The sequence below is a fragment of the Trichoderma atroviride genome, chromosome 1 (genome assembly GCF_020647795.1).
Source record: "Trichoderma atroviride chromosome 1, complete sequence".
NCBI lineage: Eukaryota > Fungi > Ascomycota > Sordariomycetes > Hypocreales > Hypocreaceae > Trichoderma > Trichoderma atroviride.
The window spans coordinates 2,375,964-2,395,293 of NC_089400.1; the positions used below are offsets into that span (position 1 = coordinate 2,375,964).

Sequence of the window (19,330 nt, forward strand, 5' to 3'; positions counted from 1 at the left end):
AATGAGCTATATGCGCTACGCAGGTCCGCCATAGTAGTCAGTAGCAGTTCGATAGTATATGAATGAGATATGGGAAGTCAATTTCACATTGTTCTTGCCGGCTGTTAAATACTTCATTTCGCAGTTTCCTTCGCAGTATAAAGGATTTACCAGAAGCGAATCAACTGACTTTATTAAGCGGTGTCTCTTCTTTGGCGGTCAGGGCAGCATATCGACTCTGAGCTTCCTCGCCAGCAAGCTTTCTTCATCCGCTCCTTCTCTCTAACATGCTTGATCGGATAAATTCTTCACTTCTTCTGTGATTTCTTTCTCTCTCTTCTTCCTCGTTACTTTCGCAAGCTTCTTCTCAGCTCCGTCAAGGCCTCCAACTTCTCCAACGTAGAGCACTCTTCCTTTTCTCTTCGCAGTCTTCTTTCGTTCCTGAGGCTACAGTTGCCTGTTTCCTACCTATTCATCTCAGCATCCTCTTTCACGAGAAAACTCTCAAAGAGAAAATGCATCTCCTCCTCATTATCCAGTGGCTGATTCCCTTCATCAGTCTATGCCTAGCTCAATCGGATGATCGAGCCCTTGCTCTTTCATTGATCAACCAAGCTCGCCAGGCCCAGGGAATCCAGCCTCTTGCATGGAACGCCAACTTGGCCTCCTACGCTCAGTACTGGGCAAACATCATGGCCAGTGGTCAACAGCCCTTTTCGCACGCGCAAGGCGCTTACCGCCCTCAGCAGGGAGAAACGCTCTTCGAATATCAATCTGCTCAATGCGATTCGGCCTATGATAATCCTCTGCAAACAGCTGCACGAACTTGGCTTGCCCAGGCCTCTCTATACAACGGGATGCCGATTACCGATGGACACGAGCACTGGCTGCACTGGTGTAAGCATTCATTCATGCTACTTCACTTTAGATCTTGCTGTTAATTCATCTTCCAGCTCAGTGTATGTGGTCCACCAGTACGCAGATAGGCTGTGCTCGCGCCTACAGCATCTCGGACCCGTACAAGACATACGACGTGTGCCGCTTCTTTCCGGAGGGGAACATGTAAGCAGCTCGTTGATGCTCTTTATTTGGAGATGTGCTGACTTTGGTGATTAGAGTTGGACAACGGCCATTTTAGATGCCCGTGGTCAGGGACAGAGAATCGATTCAGCGTGGATCGGGTCTCAAGACACCATGTTGGCCATCAAAAATGGGCTTGATTTTATTCGTCTGATGAACCTGCTCAATTTTCGGTGTGCTATGGGCATTTTTGGTGAGCGAGGATCTCGTTATCAACAGACTTGTTGCTCCTAATTAGCCAGTGATGATGCATGTGACGGGCTGCTTTTTTTTTTTTTTGGAAGCAATGGAAGCAATGGAAGAGTTTTCCTAGCTAGTGGAGATATTTCTAATACATAAAAACCTTCCAATCGAGCAACGAATTTTGTGATTATTATTTGGCGTCAGGAATGCAAGAAAATGCACGTAATTTCAGTGGTCTACAGGGTAGGTGGGAGGAAGCAGTCAAGCAGTAGCTGTCAGCTGCTTAGTGGTTACCGTAGCGCAAGGCCTAGCTGACCCGCCTTACCTAAGCACGTCACCCAGATCTCTGCAGGGCTAGGCAAATTTTGGGGAAAGACAAACGACGCGATTGAGCAAACCACCATCGACAAGTCGCGACATTCCCAACTCCACGTCCCTCGAACCTACGCAGCTGCATCAAGGCCGTTTCTTCTTCTTCTCTTATAGTGCGGATTATCCAAGGACTCAATCTCTCTGCACAGTGTCTGTTGCCATAGAGACCTCCATTGCCAGATATTGCCTGCGTACGGGTTGCAAGGAACCCTCGCAAGCTCAGTCAGCTACGGCTTTCGAACAAAGCGCGGGGATTCCCCAACTTTGCGCTCGCGTTTGCTCCCTTGCGCCAGCATGAGATAGCCCGCAAGAGATAGCCCGCAAACACCCCTCGAGAATCACACAATGGAGCGATCAAAACCCCAGGCATTCCTCTCGTCGTATGCGCCGCGCCTGCGCACCTACAACAACTCCCTCTTGACCCCCGTCCTACCGAGTGCGCCGTCAGGCCCTGTTTCGCGGACGACTAAGCGAGGCACCACCATCATCAACTACGCCGAGGATGGATTCGATGACCTCGACGACGATAGCGACGACCCCAGGCGTCGTCCCACGGGCCTGCGGAGCCTGCGCAAGGAGGACTCAGCCAGCAGGCTGGACATGGCCGACAAGGTGGGAAAAGACATCAAGGAACCGGTCGATGTCCAGGGCATATGGCGAGACTGGATGGGCAAGAGCCGGTCTGTCAGGAGTGACCAGCAGAATGCCGCCCAAGCACATCTTCCCTTGACTCTGATACCCATTCGAATCGACCTGGACATTCCGTCCTTCATCCCACCAGCGCCGTTTCCAGCTCCGAACCCCAACTCAGTCGACATCTCCCTACCACAATACCGGCCGCAGGAAATGACTGTCCCTTACAAGCTACGTGACATTTTCTGCTGGAATCTTCACGAGACACTCATCACGACGGATCAATTTGCACAGACACTGGCGCAGGACCTAGATCTGCCCAATAGACACGCTGTAGTTGCCGAGATAAGCAAGCAGATTCGAACACAGCTGGAAGAATATGCCGGCGTTGCTCTTCACCCACTCTTTCATTCTGAGCCATCGCAGCCGGCACCGGCACCACCTGCCCAGGGAGTAGTGCCAATTGCAGGGGTAAATGGAGCAGGGAATGGAACACCAAGGCCAAGCATATTCAAATCTCGAGATGACTCTCCGGCTTCCTTTGCGAGGGGCTTGTCACGGCCTGATACTCCCGTACAGACGGGAGGTCAAGCAACGCCGCAGCCACCGGCATCACAAGCACCCGAGGCCACAGCACCCGAGGTCACAGCCGAAGCAACGCCTATCCTGCCTGATTCTGACGAATACAACCCTGATGATACTTATCGATGCATCATAAACCTGAGTCTGAACCTTTCATCCATGTTATACACAGACAAGTTTGAGTGGTCACTTCTTCACCCTCCAGGCACCGCAGAGGCTTTCGCAAAGGCAACGTGTGCCGATTTGGGATTGGCAGGCGAATGGGTTCCAGCAATGACGCATGCCATCTACGAGGCAGTGCTCCGTCTGAAGAAGGAGGCCTGTGAGGCTGGCGGCCTTGTTGGTGGATGGGGTGGAGCTCAACAAGAGCTGCCAAACGATGCCGCGCATGGCCAGGAGGCTGGCTGGAGATACGACCCCGATCACCTGGCTGATGACTGGGAGCCAAAGGTCGAATTCCTCAGCAAGGAGGAGATGGAGAAGCGGGAAGGTGACCGTGAAAGACAGATCCGGCGACTGCGGCGTGAAACAGCGCGATTCAGCTCTACGACTGGCATGCTGGGTGGCACTCCGTTCGGTATTGGCGCAAGTGTCGAGGTGGAGGAGGAGAGAATGGGCAGAGGCGAGCGTTCCAAGAAGAAGCGGCGCTTCCGAAGTCTGAGTCCTCTCGCCCGTGGTGGAACACCACTTGGGCGAGTCACTCCTGATGTGGGCGGATACGGGGGAGGAGTAGGAGCCTTGACCGATATGGAGCGAATCTCGTGGCGATGTTCGCACTGCCGTACGTGGGGTACGAGCGTCTGGGCAGTTCGAGACGGCCCTGCTGGGCCCAAGGTAAGTCGTCATCTATCCCTCTGCTTGATACCCGGCTCGTTGAGCTGCTGTATGCAATGTAACGTCTTCTAACATGGTGCCTCCCAGTCCCTTTGCGCCAACTGCGGCTACTTTTACGAACGAGATCGCAGGTTGCCGCGCCAGACTAAAAATCTGCACCTGCAAGACATTCGAGCGGTCTAGGAACCCACTGATGAGCCCTGTCACGACAAAGAACAAGACGAGAGGCAGCACAAGGAAAAAGGCCCAACTTTGACTTTACCCCAGGATCACAAAGCAACCCCGCAGAAGCAACAACAACAACAACAGCAGCAGCAGCAGCAGCCACAGCAACATCAATATCCACCTGTCTTTGACCCCCCCTCATACCCGACGCTCTCGCCGCCAGCGCTGGAGACAGCAACTCGTGGAGTATCAACAGTCTGCCACTGCTTCCTCTACGGTTCCTGTATGCCCGCGACTTGTGCCGTCTTTGCCTGCCAGGCCTTGGCTGACTACGATGATGCCCGCGCAGGGGAGTGAGAGAATCATGAAGATGCGCGCGAGAAATGCCTGGGAAATGAATTTGCGTGGATAGATTACGCCCCGTCTTTTCATACGATATGGGGATAGAAACAAAAAAAAAAAAAAAAGGGAGAGGAGTTAAGTTGTATGTAGAAGGGAAAAAACCCGGTGGTTCAAGAGTTCTTTATAATAACTAACGATATTCTTCCCCTTCCTTCTTCTTCTTTTTTTCTTTCTAATTTTCACTTTCTACTCCCGTTATGGTCTTTTGAAAGAATCAGCATCAATTTCCAATTTCTTCTTCATACGTTTCTAATGGGCGTCACGGGACACATATAAATGATATGGAAGATGGAAAAGAAAAGGGGGGGAAACCCGGGAGTTTTTGTTTTTTTCACTCATTGTTGTTTCTGCCTGGAAGGGAGAATTCAATGCGTTTAGGTAAAATAAGGAATCTCTTAATGCCCTCTTCCCGAAATAAACCAAAAAAAAAAAAAAAAAAAAAAAAGTAAATTGTATATACATTTCTCTCTTGTGACAGATTAAAGTAGTCAGTAAAAGAGAATGACCGCAGTAAATCAGTGATAGTCATTGGCCTTGGAAATAACCCTCGCTCTATCCGATCCCACCAAGCCATCGACGTCCATAAAAAGACTTGCCCTCGGGGCGGGTATAATGATACAGAGATATTTTGTCTTTCTTACATATTGCCCTGCTCACATCCATATCCCAACAATACTGCGTTGCGTGTACATTCACCGCCATTTGACGATCCATAAATGCAGGAAATCAAAAGATCTACGCCTCAAGATTGTGCCCCCTCCTCATTGCTGATGGGCACGGTTATGCATCATCTGCGAGACGTCAACTCCCACCCAGCGAATCTCCCTAGGCTGTGGCGGGGTGCGTGCGATAGCTGGTCCCCGAGGCGAAGTAGTAGCTGACGGGGAGCTACCTGGATAAGTAGGCTGTTCCATCTTGATGCCCTGTACCTTCTTGCGTTCCCTTAGCCGCCCCATGGTATCTGCCAAGGTTCGCTCCAAGCTCTGCTTCAACATGGCCGAGTCCTCCCACCGCCGACCATATACTTCCAGAGTCTGGGGGATGCTTTCCAGACAGCGTATGCTTCTACTGATGTTATCCTCAACGGGTCTTCCATTTCGTAGTTGAGGTCGTGGGATCGGAGGCGCTGGTGGCGCACCGGGGCGAGAGATGGGTATTTGCATCTGCGCACCGGATAGCAGCATATCCTCAGAGTCTGTTAGTACGGCAAGGAACTGGTTCGCCATGAAATACACTTTCAAAGCATCGTGGTAATTGTAGAATGCGCCGTTAAGCCCGGCGGAGGCAATCTCCTGCATAGCGAGGAGGTAGGCCAAGGAGTGCTCGAATATGAGGATTCGGTGGTAGTCGGTAATTTGAGGGGCCCTTGCCGAAGGTGCGATGCAGTAGACATAACTGTATCTCAATTCCTGCTCAAACATTTGTCGTATTCCGGCGGGGAGACTGCTTGGCAGCGATTCGCCCCATTCTCGCATGTCCAGGCATATCTGCCACACAAAGGACGACGGGTCTGGCAGAGGAGCCGAATATGATTGATACAGCTCTTGGTACCAATAAGACTGCGCTCTCCTGAGCTGGAAAAGAAGTAGACCGGGATCTACAGATTGTGGGCCCAAGATGGAGGCATTCTCGAGATCTTTGCCTTTGCGATCAAGGTCTGCTGCATTTGGGAACGCGACATGAATCGCATCATCAGTGAAGGAGAACGATCGAGCGTGAACCATGCTTATTGATCTAGGTAGATGCAAGGGTTAGAAAAACAGCAACGATTAAGAGAGGACTTTCGTTATTCCGAGGAAAACCAACCGGTCAAGAGCATATGCGCAATAGAAAATCTTGCGGCGCATATCCAAGGTAGCCCGATCTACAACTGAAGACAAGGGGGGGATCTTGATGAAATCCAAGATCAACGACAGCGCGCGTGGTGAAACCAATGAGAAGCCAGCTGTCGAAGTGGTTGGGATCTAGTATGGCGTATTGTGTAAGGAGGAGCAACGACTGAATCTGGGTGGCATATCCAGGCGCCAGCGCAATGTCCGCATAATCCAACGCCTTGGACACAAACTGAACTCCGAGATTATAATACTCGTCATTGACGTTTTGGCTCTGCATGGTAGATCCAATGGCAAGGATCAAGAACAGCAGCCAATGGTCGGATGCGCTGATGACGTGCTCGGCTTGCTGATTGTAGATGTCATTCAGGACGTTTAGAGCTGCAGTTTCTGAAAAGCATGGCAAGAGGGGGTACATGTTCTTCATAAAGTGATGGAAGATTTCAGTTGCATAGTGCTTCTGTGGCAACGGCGAGTCGGTCAAGACTGGGACAGCATCCTTGGTCGCAGCGGCCAAGACGAGGCGCGCAAAGGTCATGTTGATCATGGATGGCTCGAAATCTCGAGTCGTTGCGTTGACCGATCTGTTGTTGTTCCATGTAACTAGTCAGACGCTGTGAAACCAGGCAAGTGGAGAAGGACATGGGGGCTCTCTCTTACAAGAAACCAAAGTCAGATATCAAAGAGTTGACGTCTGAATTCTCACGAGTCCTGGCGGCTTTGCGGTGAATGGCTGCCCGAATGGACGCCAGGGAATCTTTTCTGTCTACATGGGCGACGGCCAATGAGTCGGACTCATGGAGAGCCACAGAAGCTTTCCGAGACTTGGCATATGCGATGCGCCTCTCCAGCTTCTCTATGCGAAGCTCAAGAGCAGCGACATAGCTGGTGGGCACGCGCAGGGGTTAGCTATCGAGGGACGTCCAGGACGGTCTCTGGGAACAATCTGTGAAGACGCACCTTCGCTCCTTGCCTCGCGCAAACTGGTCGTTGGCCGCAGAGCAGGCATTCTCACGGCCGGCCTTTTCACAGGCCGTGCAAGCAGGGAGCTTTCCATCGCACTGTTCACAGCCGTCAGATGGAATTCCAGCCAGGGATCAAACCGGCAGTCTCTGCGCTGAAAGAGGAAGCGCCGCCGCCTGTCCACTCACCTTGACCTTTGCAGCTCGACCTGGCAAGAAAGCGTTAGATCTCGATCTGCCGGAGATGTCCGCACAAGCGCTGGACGACGGTCACTCACATCTTGAGCAGGCTGACACCGGCCTCGATACTCGCAAGAGGGGAGTATGTGAGAAGCTACTGCGGGGCATTGCTAGGGCGAATCTGGAGGGACCCGAGTTGGCCGTCGAGGAGCTGAAGGACTGGAATGATGAGCCGCGAAGCACCGTGGGAGATTGTTTCTTTGGCGGTTGCTCACAGGGCGCGCGCGTCGCAGCAGAGACGACTTGGCGACAGAAGAGGCTGCTGACTAGGCCGAAGGAGGTTGCTCGAATCTCAGAGATGCATGTTGTAATCGTTGAGTGCAGGCGGGTAGCGGAAGCAGCGCTGGCGGTAGAGGACAGTCCGTCTGGCCGGGGGTTAGCGTTAGCGTTCGCTTAGCTGCCTAGAGCTGTTGCCAGCGCCTCCACATGCTCTGAAGACGGCACTGGGCGGGCGATGGCTGGGGGCGGCTCTTGGGGGTTGCAGCAGTCACTACAGGTACATGAATGCAGTATTGATGGATTGGGTAACATGTACCCTTGATATCTGGCATAAAAAGCACGGATGACCGCACTTTATTTCGACTCTTGGCTGATGGGAAACGATGCATTGCGAGTCCCCATCTTGGATGCAGCCACGCAGTAGACTACTACTTACTGCTAGCTGTACATTGTATTCTGTCTGCTTCAAATTCCGTGCTAGTGATGGGATTAGGATTCAAGGCAATGGACGGACACGGGTGTGTCAGTACGAAACCGCCACGTATTGGACGGGCTGCGACTAGGGTTTAGGCTTATCAACAGCTGGACCCTCGGATCCCGTCTGAGGCATAATAATATGGGGGATGCTACACAGCCTCCGGTATTATACAATTATATCCGTTCCTTGGGGGACAGAGGGTAGGTGTGCATGTAGTCTTACTATGTCGAATATTACATACATAGGTAAGAAAGAGTGCCGTCTAAGATGGATGGGCGAAGCATAACTTGTTATCAATCTCAAGATGATGTAATCTTTCCCTTTTGAGTATCCGGCAGCTGATCTATGTCTCGTTTGGTGAAATTGCCTTTATAAGCCTATTGCATGTACCCAGCATTGTTTGGCAATGTTTCCGAGCGCCTACCGGCAATCTCAACCAACTGCTCATTACATGCTCTCATGCTAGGCCGAGTAGAGTGACGATTGGCCGTCAGCCCTGCTGCGTCGGAATCGCATCAGATACATCTGATGTTGTTCCGTTAAAGTAGCAGGTACTTATCCGTGTATGCCATGGGTAAAGTCCTAATCAAGCAGACTACATTTGACTAGCATCAGACAGCTCACATGCAAGGCCTGGTAGCGCACACTTGTGATCCAATCTTGGCAATTGACAGTAGCAGGCATCTACAAAACGGGTTGGACGATGGAGTGGCACTGCTTTATTCGGCATCTGGCTCTGACTCGCCTGCAGTACATACGGGTACAGTAGACTGAAGATCGCCAGAGCACGCCACCTGCGTCGATGCTACTTATTAATAAGGGAGTGGTATATATATAGAGGCTTATATGTGTAGGTATATACCGAGAGCAAACAAGGTAAAGCACACCGTAGGATTCACCGAAATTGGAAATGCAGCAGCCTTTCCCGTTCCAACACCGACCAGAATGATGCTGTATGATGGAGAAGACAAAGGGTTGCAGAAGGAATCGAGGGCATCTCAGATACGCACCTACTGGTAACCGGCCTCGTGAAAGCAGCACTAAGAACCACTTGTAGGAGCATTGTCCATGGAAAGGCTGCTGCCAACGGGGACCTGGATTGCTTCTAGTGCAGTGACCGGCCGCGTCTGCAAGACAATCACACAGACCTCCACATGTCATGTCGTCCGTTCTCATGGCCCCCGTCTGTGACATCGATCTATCGAATTATCCATCCGCATCACACCGCTCAAAACCGCGGGTGAAGGATTGGAAACGAGCCACTAACGGCGGTTTGTGACACCTGAAACATTTCGCAAGTACGGAGTGCACACGCATATGCACGTTTGCATGCAGAGGAAGGTCGCAGCGGCATCAGACGCATTGCTCAGCGCTCTTTGGGGAGCCACTTGGGGAGCCAGGTCTCCCGCTATCAGGCCCGATACGAGCCGCCCCGCGCAGCTGAGTTAGAGCTGTACGCAGACCGACTGAAAAGCGGGGGGGCCACGGGCCAGTCACGACCCTTGAAGATTCCCCCTCCGTAAGCCCGCTGGGCTCTGAGTCCCCCACCTGCGGTACAGCCTCCTCCGTGCGTTGGCTGCGAGTTGATTCCGCTAGCAGCAATGCCTGGCCCTGGACCTGGTGCCTCTCTAGCAGCGCATTGTCCGGCACGATCCGGTATCAACCAGTACCGCGTCACGCTGCGCAGCACCGCAGAGTACGCTCGGTCTACTCTACCAGGCCTCGTGTTTACAGCGCATGGGCTGGAGTCTCCGGCGCAAAACCCCACTTGCCTGATTCCATCGAGGACTCGAAGGGGCGGCACTGCAGGAACTGACTTCGCCCAGGGCTCGCGCTTAAGTGGCTCGGTCTGGCGCGATTAGTCATCCGCCATCGGTATTCATTGCACAGGCGTCAAATACGGGCTGGCAGCTGCACTGGCACTAGCGGCTCAAGTCGCTTCGCTGTCGCGAGCTGGCCTTCGTACCGCATTCAGCTTCTGAACTTGCGCCCAAGCAGTTCCAGCTCTTGACCGCGCGTGTTTCATGTCCTGCCTCTGCGTTGCGCGCCCAGGTCCAGAAGCATTGAGAGAGCCGTTGAGCCGACTCTCATCTGCCGAGAGCGCCGTATGTAACTCTGGCCGCCTCGTCTTCCTCTGCCCCGCGATCCAGATGGCGGCAGTCTGGCCTAGCCTTGAACCATGCTGATGCTTATTGCGCCTTGTCTTAGAACCGTATCAGCCCTTCTATTCTTGCTATGAAGCGTGCGCAATTCCCAACTGTTTAGCATCTCGTTTCCGTCCGAGTTCTCGTCGTCATCGTCCCGTCTCCGCAGAGTCCCTGATTGGTTTGATCTACGGGTCGTCCAAAGCCAACTCAGTGTCGCGACAGCCAACCGCATACCAACCACAGTACCATATTCCCGGAATCCTGCCAAGTTTCAAGTTTCATGAGAGGTTGTGGCTTCTTTGGATATCCCTGAAGCTACGAAGCAGCTGGCGGAGTGCCGGCGACCTCACATATCATGGACGCCGCCCATATCTTCCGGCAAGGTCTGGGGACCGTTGCTCCCCGTATGAACCACGCCTATGCACAGCCGCGAAACTTGGTGCAAAGCCCCGATGACTTTTTCGACGGAGACACCTCGAGTCACCGAGTTGCCCACACCCTGACAGCATGTTGTCGTTGTCGCCAGGTATGATATGACAACTACCCCGCCCCTGAGACGTATTCTATTCCGTACGCGCTGCTTTTACTGGGGATCCAACCCAGGTTGCAAGGTGTAAGTGCTGATGATGTATGGTAGCGAAAAACGAGGTGTGACCCCACGCTTCCTCGCTGCCTCCCCTGCGAGAGATCAGGATCTGTGTGCGAATACCTCGATACCGCCAAGGCGCGCAAGATCAATCGCCGTTATGTGATTACGCTGCAGGACAAGGTCAAAGCCCTCGAGGCTGAGCTTGCCCAGTATACCGACGAAGATGGCGATCATCCCCCAACAAATGAAGAATTGGTTCGTCCAGGAGGCATGATTCGGCTGAGCGGCAACGATGAGACACCTCGCTATCTGGGACCATCGAGCGGCATTGCCATGACACGGCTGCTCATGGCCGAAGCCAAGCGGTTTACCGAGTCTAACAAGATTTCCGATCTCATTCCCGAGGTTCGCGCAAGAAGCCAAGCTCGCATGCAATCTATTCAGATAACCAGCAACAACAGAAAGAAAAGCTATCCCATGATTAGTGAATTTCCAGCTGAAAGTCTTCCCGCGCGTCATGTGGCCGACAGGCTGGTAGAGATTTTCTATAAGAAAGGTATGCCCGCAACTTCCATTCATTATTACCAAATACGCTCAAAGCTGACTTTTCTAGCTCAAATTCACTGGCCTGTGCTTCACGAAACTGTTTTCAAAGCAGACGTTGATGCCGTTTATAATGGCGACACGGATTCGTACAAAAACTTTCTTGTCCGCATGGTTATAGCTATTAGCTTGCAAAAGTTGGACACGCAATATGCCGGGTTGGGCGACTCATACTACATGGCGGCGATGAAATATGTCGAGGAAATCATTCGTCCCAAAGACCTCAAAACGCTACAGTGCCTCGTTCTCATCGGACAATACTCACTGCTCACCCCGACGCGAACGCCAGTGTACTATGTTATTGGACTCGCTACCAGAATATGCCAACAAGAAGGGTTGACAGACGAGAAGACTCTTACTACTACTGGTTACAATCTGGATCCACAGACGATCGACTTGCGCCGGAGGCTGGTATGGGTAGTCATGGCCATGGAGCATGGCCTTTCGTACTATCTAGGCCGGCCCAGCGCATTTGCCGTCAGCAGTGACCGTTTAGATATTGCATTTTTCAGCGCGGCTGACGATGCCAATATTACGCCTCAAGGAATCTTAGATGGCCCCCTTAGCACACGGAAGCTCGCGACGATACACTTTTACAAGATGTGGGCCCTTCAAACGGAGATCAAGCGGACTCTTTATGAAAGGAAGCGGCCAGAGCCTAGAAACGACGACCATCCATGGTTTCAAAACATAGAAAAGGCTCTGCGGGATTGGATGGACTCGACGCCGGAAGATCCTCCGTTTGCCAGACCTTGGTAAGTCAATTCACCCTCAAACAATCAAACAAAACTACTTCAAGCTGTAAGTTGGATCTTCTAACTGCAATGGCAGGATCTCTGGACATTACCACCAATTGAGGGCATTATTGTATAGACCTTCTCCTCAGATTCCGCAGCCGTCAGCCGGCGCAGCCCAAATTTGTTTCGAGTCGTCTGCCACCATCATTGACCTTTCCCACAAGCAGTTTGGAAGCGATCCTGCAGACCTGACCTGGGTGTTCCTCCTTTCACTAAACTGGTCCCTTAGCACGCTTCTATGGACGATATCGTATGCTGAAGTTCGACGCAACCATCCAAGAGAAGAAGTCGAAGAGCTTGTGAACAAGGCATTGGAATCTTTAGACCGATGCGCAGAGCGTTGGCCGGGGACCACGGTCACGTCTCAACTCTATACCATATTTGCCAAGGCGTGTATGCAGAGCTACGACGTGCAGGTCAAGCTTGAGAGGGATCATTTTTCTTTTAGCAGCCCACCGGCGACAAGCGAGTCTCAGTCTTCGCCCGAAAGCTACTCTCACTCAAATGCTACCACTCCTCGGCCACTGCCCTATCTCAACCCTCCGCAGTTTGGCTTTGTTTTTGACTCGTCCCCCGAGACTATGAACAACTACGTCTTCGATCCCAATTACCCTCCCCCACAGCCTACTTTCCGCTCAAACTCCATCTTTTGCAATCCTGCCACAGACAATGGCAGCCGACGCTTCTCTTACTTCCCGCCCGATGTCACCCACATGGGAGAGGCTGGTTCAGAAGATCCTTCGTCCCATCCGGGCCAGGTACCGGACCATATCCCCCACCATTTGCAATCGCCACCCGAGATATTTCTTCAGGGCGGCATACCGACTTCGAGACCGGGCTTATCGCCATCGGCAATGGCGATGAAGCAAACACCGAATGCTACCCCAATTACGCCGTCACCGCTTTCGACGCAGACCAACATGTCGCCACCTCACAAACGGGTTATTGCGCCGCAGGTGGCCCAGGCTCAGCCGACATATGCAGCTGCGCGAATGGGAGGGCAACCCATTCACCAGCGACCGCTACCGCCGGCGCCCACGTCCGTATCCGACTGGTTCTCGCCCCCCTCGCAGTTTATGTCGCCATACAATTTCGTAACGTCCGGCAGTGGATATTTTAATGAAGCCATGGCTGGGATGGGTGGGTTTGGCGGCGGCTCACCAGGACCTAGTGGCTTGGGCCTCCACAACATTACAGCGCAGCTCGAGGCTGGCGGTATGCAGTTTGGCTATTCGCCTGGTAGACAGGGCAGTCTTTCCCAGTCACAGCAGCTAGAGCTCATGGAGGACTTGGAGACGGACGGCGTCAGCGCAATGGATGCGTACCTGCAAGATAACCCAATGAACGGGAGAGGGTGGTACTGAGATGTAAAACTGTGTATTTTTCATCTTCCTTGGCTTTTCTTTGTCTTTTACTTACTTGCCTTTCGCTTCGCTTCAACACCATTGACATTGCCATCATTACGGGAATCTACCGGATACGACTACTTAGACGAATTTCTAGCAAGGGAGTACTGCGTTTTGTGTCGACCTTTTATGTATGCCAAGTAATGCTGGAAGATTTTTTTCAGATGAAGAGTTTCAAGACAGGGCCAGGAATAGGGAATATATAAACAACTTTCATTACGATCTTCATGAGAACTGTTTGCTATTTATTGACTGGACCCAACAATACCATGTGTCTCGCTGATTTTCTTCTAACAATCGGGAGCCCTATTCGCATACTCCATTAACGAATTTGAGTTGTGACAATTAAACATTTGGGTTTTAAAATGAGCGACTCGAGCATGTCTTCCATTAAGTAAATAAAGAAAATAAAGAAAACAATAAAAATAGCTTCGTAGACCCATTTCCGTCGTTCCATTCCAGTTTTAAAAGAGATCCCGCCAATTTCCCTCCCTTCCTTTGCCAACGAAATGTATCATTTCCAAGAAGAGAGTATTTTTTATTTTCTTCCTGGATTATACATTAAATAGTTCCCTTTTTTTTCTTTTTTTTTATATATTTTGATTAGATTTCTTTCTCTCAGTCTCTTTTTCCCAATACATACATTCTTTCGAAAAGAATTGGGTGGCAAAAGCAAACTTTGGAAGCCCAAGAGGAGAGAGAAATAAAGATTTGGGGTATAAATATGCGTAAAGGAGAGTCATAAAATGATAAGTGCCAAAGTCAAATGGCCTTTTAAAAAAGATGTTCGCCCAGGAGAAGAGGCTAACAAAAAGGTAGATGTGGAAAAAAGGAGTATCCTCGCATTTAGAAGACCAAAAGACCCAGGAGGGCTACAATTAGGAGGCCAAAGTTTTCACTTGGGCGAGAGAGGTCGTTGGATAGAGGAGGGGGCAGGCTGTTTGTTGGCGAAGGCGGGTTGGCTCCTGTTCCTGACACGCCACCAGGATTGCTACCACCAGGATTGCCACCACCAACAGGGGGCGATCCGGTAGGCCCAAGACCACCAGGGGTGCCACCACCGCCGTTTGTTCCAGTTGGTTCAGCACCGCCGCCAGGAGCTCCAGGGTTGCCTGGGTTTGTTGAGCTTGCTCTCTCCAATTGACCGGGAGAAGAAAAGTCTGAGCTGGGAGGTGTGACGCCTGTCGATCGGTTAGTGCCGGTATTGGTAGGAGCTGCTGTCACAGAACCAGTGCCAGAGTTAGCACCAGTTCCTGTCACAGAACCAGTGCCAGAGTTAGCACCAGTTCCTGTCACAGAACCAGTGCCCGTGTTGGCACCAATACCTGTCTCGGAACCGGTGCCTGTCCCGGCAGCACTTCCCGTCGGGGTACCAGTACCCGTACCAGCAGGAGTTCCGGTTGAAGAACCACTGCCAGTCGGAGAGCCGGAGCCAGTCGGAGAACCAGTGCCGGTCGAAGAACCAGAACCGGGAGGAGAACCGACACCAGAACCGGTGCCAGTCGGGGAATTAGTACCTGTTGAGGGGGGTGCGGTACCAGTCTCCCCCTGAGGATGAGGAGGAGGCTGATGACCCCGGAACAGATGCACCAGATGAAGCCGACGCGGATGCCGATGTGGGCGCCGACGTTGGCCTCGATTCACTGCTTGCACTAGTGGGTCCCGTACCTATTGCAGAAGAGCTTCCTGGGCTTCCAGTAGTGGAAGATCCCGACGATCCCGCACCTGAAGAAGGTGGAATTGAAGCTGAGGACGAAGGAGTAGACGATGCTTGCTGCGAAGAGGGGCTAGACGACGAAGATGGCGGAGGGGACGACGCTTGCTGCGAAGAGGGGCTGGACGACGAAGATGGCGGAGGGGATGATGCTTGCTGCGAAGAGGAGCTGGACGATGAAGTTGGCGGCGGTGGAGGCTTCGTGGATGAGGAAGTTGGCGGTGGTGGTGGCGGCTTCGTCGACGATGATGTTGGCGGCGGCGGCGGTGGTGTAGAAGATTTAGAAGAGCTGCTTGTAGGAGGCGGGGTGGACTGCTTAGTGCTGGAAGTCGTCGACACCACGGAGCTCGAAGTTGTGGATTGGATGAGCGAGGTTGGGGCTGTAGTGATTTGAGAGCTTGTTCCCAGCGTATTCGACCCCGTCACTTGGCTCTCAGGGGACGATGCCGTGGAGGTCGGATTTGTCGAATTGCAGAAGAAGAGGCTTGTATAACTTGCTCCAAGAGTACCCAAAAAGCTTTCCAACGCAGGTATGTCGTTTGTGGGGACACCAATGGCAGGGGCAATGCAGTTAATGCAAGCGTCAAAGTCTTGCGAGAAAATCGAACCCGGGGCGCAAAATCCGGGATTTGGGGCATTCGATTGTAGGAAGCTAAGAGCATTGCTACAATCGCCCATGCAAGTTTGTGTTGGGGGAGGGTCTTGTGTTGGGGTCGGGCCTTGGCGCTTTGCATCATGATTGACCTTGCGACGAGCTTGCTGCTCAAACGGACTAGAAGCACGCTTTGCAGATGGTGGCGAGCCTGTTGGAACCGACCCGTAGGACTGTGCCTGTGGCCCCCAGTTGCCAGTCGTGAAAGTGCTGGTGCAGCCATCCTCAATCTTCTTGACAACGTGGTATTCGAAAATCTCGTAGGTCAAGCCGAAAATGTGTGGATCCAAGTAGAAATAGCCCTCTTGATGTGGTATATAGCCCGTCTTTCCAGGTTGCCAATCTGCAAGCAGCAGTGGTGGAGCTACGATGCAGTCCTCTGGATTGCATCGAAAACCAGCTTCTGGAAAGCCTGGCCAGAAGTTGCACCCATCTGGCTTCTTGGGGTTGCAGACATAGCCAGGCTGGCAGCCAAAGATTCCTTCGGTCTTCAAGTTCAGTGGTCCATCTTCATAAACCCCCGTTGGCTGTGGGCAGAGAGTGACCTTGAAAGGAGCAGGCTCAACAATCGTTGTGGCGGCCGCTGCCTCATTTCTCAGCTCCAACGCAACCGCTTGCGTCGGCACAAGCTCGTTCTATGAATCCTGAATATTAGTGTAAAGCCAAAAAGGACATTGGCTGTGGTATACGGACCGCTTCATTATGAACAAATGCCTTGGCGTCAGGTCGGGCCACTGAAGTGACAGCACCGGCAATTATGCCAATCGATATAGAGGTAAGCGAGCGCATCCTCGAGCCAGGCTATTCTAGCACAACAGACAGGAAACGAGTGCGCCCGTTGGCTATATTTAAACGATGGACGGTAGCCAGACGGCTAGTGATGCGCCGAAGCCAGCAGATGGGCCTGGTCAGAGGGGTGAAAGAATGATTGAAAAACAAACGACGACCAAAGACGCGGCACAAGTTGTGGTGGAGGAGGAGGAAAAGGATGAGCTGCCTTTATTTACCGGCTGCTCTTTATGGAGATGCAGCATAGATATGGCTGCTCCTGTGCTTCTAAACGGCGTTGGTGCAATCCCTCCCCCCTGGCCAACGGGATCCTGGTTAACTTACCCAAGTAGACAGGCCACCGGCCAGACTAGACCAGACCAACGTGGCGTGGGCTTGCGCAATGTACTCCGTAAGCCTCACCTCGCTTCACCTGGGCACAAATTGACCGCCTGTCAAGAGCAAGGCTGACTTGCTTGTGCAAGCATGGACTAGCAGCAATAGGCCAGCAAAGGGTCTCCATCGGATAGTACATAGTAGGCCATTGTTAAAGCGAGCTACCAGACCCTGTCCATATAAACGACAATCAATGCCTATCACGGCCATTCTTGGGAAAGCAGAGTTGGAGGCAGCACATGCAAGGTAGAGAGGTGTGCTAGCTCGGTGGCTCCACGCAAAAGGTATATGAACACGCCTGGCCGGGAGCTCGAATGAGAGAGAGCCAAAGCCAAGCAAGCCATTGGGTATCCCCTTGTAAGGCAGGACAAGCCCTGTAGGGCCAGTGTGTCGGCAGACTGGACCCCAAAAGCTGATTTCGTGGCGCACGGCGGCAAGGATATGGCCAGCGATAGGCCAAGCCGAAAGACGAGTGCCTAAAGGAATCCGCGAATCCCCTCTCAAACTGGAGACGGGCCAGACTTAGCAATCCCATCTTGACAGCTGATTGATAGAAAAGTTCCTCTCAAGCAGCTATGATTTCTGCTAACCGCAAAGAGACAACTTATGCGAGCGACACGACAGCCTGCGAGAGGCTGGGCCAGACACAACTTGCTGTGGCAATGTAGCCCTCCAAGAGCCTCTAAGCCTTGGCGCGCGAATGGAAGAGGCCCATATCATATCTCAATGTCGCAGCGGGCAAGGATTGCAGCTTGGGAGCCGCACCTCGCGGCCTCACCCGGGGAAATCGGTGGCCGGAGCAGGTTCCAATACGAAGTACGATGCATTCATCAGCGAGCACATACTGCAGGCCCAACAGTGAAAACGCGGCCCTAGGTAACACAGAGAAAAGGGCCTAGACAGGGCCTGATGAGATGGGTCTCTCCATGCTCTCCATGCTCTCCACGATCATGCAGTCCAGCCCAGCATCTGGTGGTTGATCCTTCGATCTCATATCTCCCGGCAGAAGCTCGTTCGTATCTAGCTTCAACAAGAAGCAACAGCTGCTGGGTTTGTGCCGCTCCGTCGTAGCACTGCATTGAGTCGTATTCAAAACGGGAAGAGGTCGGAAAGGCCCGAGACGGAAGACAGACTGGAAGTCGTGCTCGCTGCGAGGGCCGGCCAACGACAAATCTCAACCGCCTAGAGTGATACGACTGCATGTGCGGGGCGCGCTAGAGGGCTGGAGTGTGCTATTGGTGAGGTGCGGGCGTCCGAGTTGGAGGAGCGAGAAGAAAAAAAATCTGCTGATGGAGGCTCCTTTGGGTCGCGGCTGGAGTTGTGAGATGCATTGAAGAGGTGAGGTTCGGACAGGGTTTATTAGCCGATTAACGAGGCTACGGCCGTGAGCTTTCCACAGTTCGGCAGCCTTAGGCTGTTCAGCGCGCTGTTCCCACTGGCTAGCCGGGGAGCTGCCCCAAAGCGGTAGCTCCAAGTCCTGGACCAAACCCCTCAGCAATCTATTTTGGGCGCGGCGATTGGCGGGCGGCCCCTCTCCAGGCGTTCTTGGCGGCCACTGGGCTGCTAGAGCTTTGAGGCTCAATGTCACGTAAAAAACAAGCGGATGGAGGAAAAATCCCGCTAAAGTCGCTTCTGCCCCTTCTGTCCCTCCAAGACCCCGCCGGGCCTTTGCCGTGCGTGTTCTTTGTAGTGCTGAAGGATTTCACAACCCCTGGCTCGACTTTCTAGCTCCAGTTCTAGCCCCCCCACGTTAGCTCGATACTATTTTCAACGTCCCAACTTGACATGAACCTTTCAACCAACTCCCGCATCAGCAACACCCCTGGCTGGACCGCAGCCTCGTGCCATTATGCGCTGCCCAGGCACTTTAGTAGTGCCGGCTGAGCTCACGGTCCAGCTGCAGTCTGTTGTGGCAACAGGTTGTTTTTCTGATGACCGATCGCTATTACAGCTGCCGTTGCACCGCGAATGACTCGCCCAACTGCGATTCAGGCATCACCACGTTGCACAACACCAGAACTGCTACCGTCTGCACCATATACCAGCGTGCATATGTGTGAGCGGCGACGATCCTACAAAATCCACCAATCCACCCGAGCGGGGCCTGCTGTTTGCGCCAGCCTACTGCGATGCCGCGAGTGGCATCCTCTTCGCCCTCGAGCTAAGGACGCAACCACACCGCGCCCTGGACTAAAGAGTAACAATGTCCGATGAGTTGTCATCCAGCTTACAGTATGAATGTACTGCTAGCATGTAGCGACAAATCCCACGCCATTGTGCTAGGACGACTGCTAGCA

General features: G+C 52.6%; 7 protein-coding genes across 7 annotated transcripts; 4 read left to right on the top strand and 3 right to left on the bottom strand.

The window, feature by feature from the left end:
- Window positions 1-494: 494 nt before the first annotated feature.
- TrAtP1_000884 (uncharacterized protein) lies at window positions 495-1,045 on the top strand (the record flags this gene model as incomplete). Its single annotated transcript, XM_014090860.2, has 2 exons — window positions 495-876; window positions 933-1,045. 2 exons carry the CDS (start codon window positions 495-497, stop codon window positions 1,043-1,045), a joined length of 495 nt encoding a protein of 164 aa, XP_013946335.2.
- A 579-nt stretch (window positions 1,046-1,624) lies between these two features.
- On the top strand, window positions 1,625-4,642 carry TrAtP1_000885 (uncharacterized protein). Its single transcript, XM_014090861.2, has 2 exons — window positions 1,625-3,663; window positions 3,751-4,642. The coding sequence occupies exons 1-2, from the start codon at window positions 1,960-1,962 to the stop codon at window positions 3,844-3,846; spliced, it is 1,800 nt and encodes a 599-aa protein (XP_013946336.2). The 5' UTR covers window positions 1,625-1,959; the 3' UTR covers window positions 3,847-4,642.
- A 349-nt stretch (window positions 4,643-4,991) lies between these two features.
- Window positions 4,992-5,954, bottom strand: TrAtP1_000886 (uncharacterized protein; the record flags this gene model as incomplete). Its single annotated transcript, XM_066110757.1, has 1 exon — window positions 4,992-5,954. The coding sequence occupies one exon, from the start codon at window positions 5,952-5,954 to the stop codon at window positions 4,992-4,994; it is 963 nt and encodes a 320-aa protein (XP_065966830.1).
- Window positions 5,955-6,039: 85 nt separating this feature from the next.
- TrAtP1_000887 (uncharacterized protein) lies at window positions 6,040-8,358 on the bottom strand (the record flags this gene model as incomplete). Its single annotated transcript, XM_014090579.2, has 6 exons — window positions 6,040-6,646; window positions 6,723-6,947; window positions 7,023-7,123; window positions 7,214-7,233; window positions 7,303-7,629; window positions 8,352-8,358. The coding sequence occupies 6 exons, from the start codon at window positions 8,356-8,358 to the stop codon at window positions 6,040-6,042; spliced, it is 1,287 nt and encodes a 428-aa protein (XP_013946054.2).
- A 671-nt stretch (window positions 8,359-9,029) lies between these two features.
- On the top strand, window positions 9,030-9,823 carry TrAtP1_000888 (uncharacterized protein; the record flags this gene model as incomplete). Its single annotated transcript, XM_066110758.1, has 1 exon — window positions 9,030-9,823. Exon 1 carries the CDS (start codon window positions 9,563-9,565, stop codon window positions 9,821-9,823), a length of 261 nt encoding a protein of 86 aa, XP_065966831.1. The 5' UTR covers window positions 9,030-9,562.
- A 346-nt stretch (window positions 9,824-10,169) lies between these two features.
- On the top strand, window positions 10,170-14,683 carry TrAtP1_000889 (uncharacterized protein). Its single transcript, XM_066110759.1, has 3 exons — window positions 10,170-11,253; window positions 11,311-12,055; window positions 12,132-14,683. Exons 1-3 carry the CDS (start codon window positions 10,968-10,970, stop codon window positions 13,459-13,461), a joined length of 2,361 nt encoding a protein of 786 aa, XP_065966832.1. The 5' UTR covers window positions 10,170-10,967; the 3' UTR covers window positions 13,462-14,683.
- On the bottom strand, window positions 14,350-16,658 carry TrAtP1_000890 (uncharacterized protein; the record flags this gene model as incomplete). Its single annotated transcript, XM_066110760.1, has 3 exons — window positions 14,350-14,684; window positions 15,172-16,504; window positions 16,563-16,658. 3 exons carry the CDS (start codon window positions 16,656-16,658, stop codon window positions 14,350-14,352), a joined length of 1,764 nt encoding a protein of 587 aa, XP_065966833.1.
- Between the last annotated feature and the right edge of the window lie 2,672 nt (window positions 16,659-19,330).